The sequence below is a fragment of the Vespula pensylvanica genome, chromosome 1, assembly GCF_014466175.1.
Source record: "Vespula pensylvanica isolate Volc-1 chromosome 1, ASM1446617v1, whole genome shotgun sequence".
NCBI classification, from domain to species: Eukaryota; Metazoa; Arthropoda; class Insecta; order Hymenoptera; family Vespidae; genus Vespula; species Vespula pensylvanica.
In genome coordinates this window covers 3,724,949-3,732,448 of record NC_057685.1, presented here as the reverse complement: position 1 = coordinate 3,732,448, position 7,500 = coordinate 3,724,949, and the positions used below count along the sequence as shown (strand labels likewise).

Below are 7,500 nucleotides of genomic sequence, written 5' to 3'. Positions count from 1 at the left end.
TCGATCAATCCCTGCACAAGATAATCCTGACAGCATTCTACTAACTTCCTGTCTATTGGAACACAAAATTATTAAAAATCCAATACCGTCTTGCAAGTTAATACTTCTTGCATAGTTATATACATAGTGATAATTTTTTATTAGATATAATTTTGATTGGTAATGACGATTATTATATATAATATTATATAAAAAAAAAAGAAAGAAAAGAGAAAATATCATGGGTATCCATAAAAAAAAAAAAAAAAAAAAAAAAGAAAAAATGTTTTCTAAATTTTTATGTAACTAACTAACTAACTTTGTAATTGACTCAGAACCGTGCAGTAACTTTCGTCACTTACGTAAACTTTCTTGTAATTTCAGTCAGTCGTAAGATATTTGCTCGAACACATTTATGAACGGACACACTGTAAATAAATTTTGTCATTTTTAAAATGCGTTTCTTCTGACTCTCGTCGAACGAACGCTTCGATTTCGTCTGTTATATGTATTTATCGGATATCGTTATATTTCGATTAACTTTCTCCAAAAATTTAAAAGAAAAAAAAAAAAAAAAGAGAGAAAAAACGTTCGGCTGGTCGAGAGATTTAAATTCGTACTTTCACGACGAAGAATAACCGGCCGAATTATTTTTGGCTCATTTCAACAATACCTTTCTTACGGATTTTCCCCAATGATATATATATATATATATATGTATGTATGTATGTATGTATATATATATATATATATATATATATATATATATATGTTTCTAGTAACGTGACGTGCGTTAGGAACATAGTGCGAAATCGAATGTTTAATCGCCATAATATAATCATTGTACAAACCATCATCGAAAATATTCATATACATTGTTTCAATATCTACGAGAGTTTGGTACATACATACATACATATATACATGCAAAAAAAAATATATGTGAATATTTATATATATATATATATATATTATATTTTATATTATATATTTTATATATACATATATACACATTCATATATATATATATACATATAGATGTGTGTATGTGTGTGTATTTGTATGTGTGTATATATACGTATGTATGTATATATATATGTACATATATACACATACATGTACTGATCGTAGAGATTTTCGCATACTATCATCTTGACAAAAAAAGAACATATTGAAATAAAGAAAAAAAGAAAAAATAAAAATGATTATTCATACCGTTTTTTGTCGAACATTTAAACGTTCTTTCTTTCACAGGTATGCAGCTTCTATAGTGCCGATTGATTAACTCATTTACTGACACACTCTTCTTAATGCTTTTAGATCGAGATATAGGCTCGGTTTTTTGAAGTTCCTATATTTATTTATTTATTTCTTTCTTTATCTATTCACATTGATCGTAGATCTTTAAATATTTTTCACCATTTAGTCTGGTATCACTTATTATCAGTATCTTGTATTTCGATATTATGTTATATGAGAACTTTCACATCTTCGTTTTCGACATAAGTACGCGATTAGCGTGGGCATAAAAAAAGAATAATTCATGTATTGATTATTATCAAACTTCATTTTTCTTTTTTCTTCTTTTTTTATTATTCTTTTTATTTATTTTTTTTTTTTTTAGTGCTACGATTCGTACGATCTATTTATGTGCTTTATTATACATGTACGTTATCATCGTAATTTATTATTTTAGATTAGTTTGATGGGTAACGTAAGAACAGCAATGTCGTAACACATACATTTGTGTATACATGTAAAAATAGATTAAAAAAAAAAAAAACAAGGAAAAAAAAGAAGAAAGAAAAAACATAAAACCAACTTATTCGTTATTCTTTTTCTTTTTTACCGTTCGATCACAAATGTATCCAATATGTGATTAATTACAAAAAGTATAGTAAATAAAAATTCATTGTGGTATTTGTATCGAAAGTAAAAGGATGTTGGCAAAAGTTTTCTTTAGAAGTTTAATTGTTTCCTTGAAATGAATCGTATACGAAGCGTTTATTATCATTATCGAAGCGTTATGAATTTGATCGAGCCTGTATTTCGCACCTCTAGAGTTTTAGAATAACAGAGTACGTTTTACTACGAGATATATATCTATATCTGTATACATATACACATATATATATAAAAAATATATATATATATATAATTAAATGGTTTTTAAAAACGATGACGGATAACATTGACGTTCCCTCTTTTAGCAGCGAAACATTCGAAAATCTTCCCGGGTGTTGCTTCTGAGAGTGATCTACAAAAATGGAGAACGTCCAAGGATCGAAAATCACCTTCTCTCAGCCAAATGGGACCGGATTCTATCAAACACAAAGTAAGATAATGTTTATTTTTATATTGATTTATATATATCTATGTATGTATGTATGTATGTATGTATGTATGGATTGCACGTACTTTTTATACAGATCGATTAATTTTAATGAGCCATTTGAATATCTAGTTTATGTTAGAAGCAATAGAAAAAAGGAATAAAATATTAATTATTAAGAAAAGTTTGACGATTTTTCATGTAAAATATTTTAACTTTACGAAATAAAATACACGACTTACGTTACATAAAACCGAAGTTTAATGATTTCTAGTTTTCGTTTTTATAAAGTATATTGTGTTTCTTTTAATTAATAAAATATTTTCATTATACAATTATTTTTATAAAGATTATTAAACGTTGATTATTGACATTAGGACTATAATCGTTTAATAATTTTTTTAAAGATAATCGATTAAAATATGTAATTAATTAAGAAGATACTCTGTAAGAAAAAGTAATAATTTTTGAATTTCTTGTTTAACTGGAAGTCGAATATTTTATTTCGTATAATTTGGCACATAAAATTGTGAAACTTTTCTTAATATATATATATATATTTTTTTTTCTATTATTCCTAAATGTGAATTCCTAAATGCAGAGATTTAAACAAATCTTAATTTATAATCAGTCTGTATATAAAGAGAGTGCCAAAAGTCCTTAGACGAGCCGAAAGTTTCTACGTGATTTTAATCTGTTAACAGTCGTATCGTATCAGTGACGTACCTATATTATACCATGCCGTCCTGTTTCGTCCTGTCCTGTCCTGTCCTGTCTTGTCCTGTTCTGTTCTGTTTTGTTCTGTTTTGTTCTGTTTTATTCTGTTGTATTCTGTCTTGACCTTTTTGTTTTGTTTACATTGTATAACTACGAGTCTAACTACGAACTTAAAATGTATCGGGAAAGAACAATTAATTTTTTATATCACACGTAGGCATTTTCAGTCCACTCAAGTACTTTTGTCCAAATTATGTATTATATATATCACATATATATAGATGCATATAATATATATATGTATATATTACATGCATTAATATTTACATATATGTATATATATGTACGCGATGCATGATATATATATATATATATGATATGAAATATATATATATATAATATTTACTTATACATACATTTTAATAATAATGCGTATATATGTATATACGTCGTACCAAAGAACGATAAGGAAGAAAATTTATCGTTGTCTCTTATTTATAATTTTTAGTTCTCTCTGCAGGACAACGGCTCGGCGAAATATTTTCAAGGAGCCATGCACACGCCAAATATGGGTGAAAAAGTTGCACAGGTAAGGGTCGCCAATTTTTATCGTTATATCGCTATGATTATCTCTTATAAAGAAAAAAAAAACTTTAATACAAGAGAGTCAAGGATGTAACTGCTGTACTTTTTCTTCGACCTGTTTTGATAATACATAACTTATATGTATATATATATATATATATTTATATATACATATAATACGATAGTTGGTGAATTACCTTCAAAGTTTGATCGAAGAACTTGATTTTCTTACATGGTAGAGACTTATATACATACATACACATTTAGAAACGATTTTTTTTTACGTTTATAATATCTACTTGTAACGTAGAATTTATTATCGATTTATTATCGTCATCTTTCATTGCTATAAAAACGATATATACAAAATTTCGTTGAAATTTAAACGATAAAAGACGATTAAGAATAATTAGAATTAGAATTGTTTCTTCATTTCGTTGGAATAACATTAATACGGCCCTGACTGGCGCCATTCAGGCTGTGCCGCAGTCTCGTGCTCGAGAAAATTCAAGCACAGCTTCGAATTCTTTTAAACATACCAAGAATTAAAAGCTTCTTCGACTTTTAAGTTGGAGATGCGTTTTATAGCCAATAGTATCTTTTCGCCAAACATATATATACATATATATACATATATATATATATATAAAATACGTAATTTTATTTATTTCGTTGATATTATTATACACGATATACGAAATGATATCGACACTTTTTAACTTAATTTTCTTTTCTTTTTTTTTTTTTACAAATTATAAAAACATCGCAAAACTCGTATCTTTACAATCTGAAAAAGAAAATAAGGAAAGGTTGGTCCTAAAAAGAGTAATGGACTTTTTTAAATTCACTTGGAGAACTTTTGACTCAACCTAAGAATTTTTAAACCACTTTATGCGAGATGATCTATACGTTATTATTTACCTCTCTCTATATATATATGTATATACATATTTACACCGCGTATCTCGTATCAAGAAAAAGTTGGTATACGACTATAAAAAAAAAAAAGAATAAAAAAGAAGAAAAAAAAATCTGATTAACCTTTAACAACTCTTTTATTTTTTGATATTTTGGAAGAGTTCGCTCAGTAAGGTTCTCATAAAAGTTCAAGTATCGACTCGCTCTGTGAACTTTCTCTTTCTCTCTCTCTCGTCTTGTCATTCCTGTCATCCAGAAAGGGAAAGGGAGGGGGATGAAAAGAGCTTTTCAAGTGAGTCTTTTACTCGATACCTTTCCTTAAAGTGAGGTACCGTCGTTAAACAATTTTCGTGTTTCGTGTCTTCATCGAGAAAACTTCGAGTGAATACGTGTATATATATGTGTATGTATCTATATATGTATGTATTTATGTATGTATATATCTATGTATGTATTTGGTTGCATGTAATTTATATCTACGACGTCCACATCTTAGATGTGTGCGAACATTTAAATATCTCTCTTGCGACTGATTGAAGTTACAAAAAGATTTAATAAGAGAAATTTGGCCTGTTCTGAGTGAGCTAGAAGGGGTTAGTTTTACAAACACGAACAAATCGTACAAATCTTATTTTCTTTTTCGTGACCTTTACGAGTTAGGAAAGTCTTAATATAATTTCTTTCTTCTTTTTCTTTGTTTTACATGTTTATGTAACATTTATTATTTGCGATCAAAATCATATCGAAATATTAAATATTTAAATTATTTGTGCACCGTTTCAAGATAATTGTTATCTTAAGTTTTAACGTATATAGTCGATTATTTTCACATCGGAATTTGAGAAAATAATCGTCAGGCTATATAACATTTTTAATTACAATTGGGTCGATTACGTCGAACGGGATCGTTGATCTTCAACGCTTTCGAATACACGACCGATTGATAGATTTGTAAATAATGTATAGCTTGTATAACATGGAATATAAATTACGGTAGAATACGAATACATTAATCAATAGTTAATATACCGATTATCTTCTAAACGATAGATAGCGATAATCTTTTATTAAATATAATTTTCGATTGCAAATGTTATCGTTCCTGGCATATAAATTATTAGATTTGTAATAAAAACATCGTAAGTCGATGATGTCAGGAGGTAAAAAAAAATTTTGTTTTGAGTTTGTAGATGATTCAGGGCTGTGAGAATTTTTCTTCTTAAACTTTCTTGTAACTTTAAGTAGATGCAAGATATTTCCTTGCAAACATTCATAGACGGTCACCTTGTATAAGTATACATATATATAATGTATAATATATAATATATAATATACATATACATATATATCCACTTTTTTCAAGTTGATTACGTCGAACAAGATATATATGTGTGTTTGTGTTTGTGTGTGTATCCACAGATATATCAAAAAATTCTAGTTTTAAAACGCTTAGCCGATGGTGTTAACGTTCGAACGATAGACGAACGTCGTTCTTGTTAAACGAACTGAAACATAGTCAAAACATTAGTATCGATAACCGATAGTAGACACACGGCTGCACAACAACTTTTTGTTCTTTTTTTTCGTTATTTTCTCTTTTCTCAATAACTCCGAAGAGCTTCACCGTACGCTGGGTGGATTAAAAATAAAACGCGATAGGAAAAATGTTGATAAACTTTCAAATTTATATCGTAAGCTGAGAGTGCGATATATTTTGCGAGAGGAAACATGCTTCCATATGTACTTATGTTTACATAGACAAAAGGGAGTTAGAATTATATTAGAAAATTATTTAGGTTCGTTCTTTTATTCGAGTAAAAAAATATACACATACATGTATGTATGTGTATGTATGTATGTATATATATGTATATATATGTGTGTATATATATATGTGTGTATATATGTGTATATATATATATGTTTCTTGTTATTTTTATATACATATGTGTATATATACGATAGAGGTATCCGATCGATTTGACGTGAATTCGTAAGAGTTCATGAAGAAATATTATCTCAAAGAAGAAAGAGAAGAAGGGAAAAGAAAAATAAGTAAATAATAATCCAGAAGAGAACGACTTGTTTCGACATCGTTGGTCACGTGATAACGTCTTTTCCGATAGAAGAAAAAAGGCGGGATAATCCTATAACGATAGAGAACGCCTTCGGCCGAGTCGATGCATCGATTCGAATCGGAAATAAACTATGTCGATAAAGGGGATAACGTTTTTCGATATCGAAGAAAATCTTTCGTCGAATATTCGTCGAAAGGAAAGAAAGAAGAAAGGAAGGAAGGAAGGAAGGAAGGAAAGAAGAAAATGTTTCAACAATTTCTTTCATAAGAATGAAAGAAAGTATGATAGAATGATAGAATGGTAGAAAGAAAGGAAGAAAGGATAGAAAAATAGAAAAAGAAAGAAGGAAAATAAAAGAGACGTTCACGGAAATTCGTCGATCGGAACGAAGAGTTCATTGGCGAGTTGCCTTCGGCAAAGGACTGAACGAGAAAGCGAGAGGGAGAGAGAGTGAGAAAGAGAGAGAGAAAGAAAGAAAGAAAGAGAGAAAGCGAGAAAGAGCGAGAAAGAGCGCGTGTGAGAGAAAGAGAGGGAAGGAGATGCGCGCGCAAGCTGTGTCGCTAGACGGACGGAGTGAGGAACGAACGGTAGTTTCGTATCCTCGTCGACAGGCGGCGTGCGGGTCAGTGTCGCAGTGTCCCCCGTCCTGCCCGGCAGGTTACACACCGTCGGCACTCCGTCCACGTCGTCTCCGAGGGAAGATTCGCATATGTAAACGGTATCGAAGAGAGGTAGAAGCGCTATGCTTCTCGGGCACGTATACGTTAAGAAAAACAGAAAGAAAAAAGAGAAAAAAATATATATATATGTATATACATATTTTTATACATATATATGTATATACAAAGAGAGAGGAGAGAGAGAGAGAGAGAGAGAGAGAGAGAGAGAGAG

At 29.5% G+C, this 7,500-nt stretch overlaps 1 protein-coding gene and 1 long non-coding RNA gene across 23 annotated transcripts in view; both read left to right on the top strand.

The window, feature by feature from the left end:
• The window catches only part of LOC122629946 (potassium voltage-gated channel unc-103), a 130,215-nt gene that overhangs the window by 71,646 nt on the left and 51,069 nt on the right, over positions 1 to 7,500 (top strand). For 18 of the 21 annotated variants that reach the window (XM_043813927.1, XM_043813905.1, XM_043813960.1 and 15 more), the window contains 2 exons: positions 2,190 to 2,314; positions 3,537 to 3,617. In XM_043813927.1, coding sequence (XP_043669862.1) covers positions 2,190 to 2,314; positions 3,537 to 3,617 — 206 coding nt within the window. The remainder of the gene's footprint in view (positions 1 to 2,189; positions 2,315 to 3,536; positions 3,618 to 7,500) is intronic. The other 3 variants (XM_043813969.1, XM_043813919.1, XM_043813995.1) reach the window with 2 other exon arrangements.
• Positions 6,423 to 7,500, top strand: part of LOC122630090 — a 7,257-nt gene continuing 6,179 nt past the window's right edge. Inside the window, exon 1 of one of the 2 annotated variants that reach the window (XR_006327405.1) lies at positions 6,423 to 7,327. This is a non-coding gene — a long non-coding RNA (uncharacterized LOC122630090). The remainder of the gene's footprint in view (positions 7,328 to 7,500) is intronic. The other variant, XR_006327409.1, reaches the window with a different exon arrangement.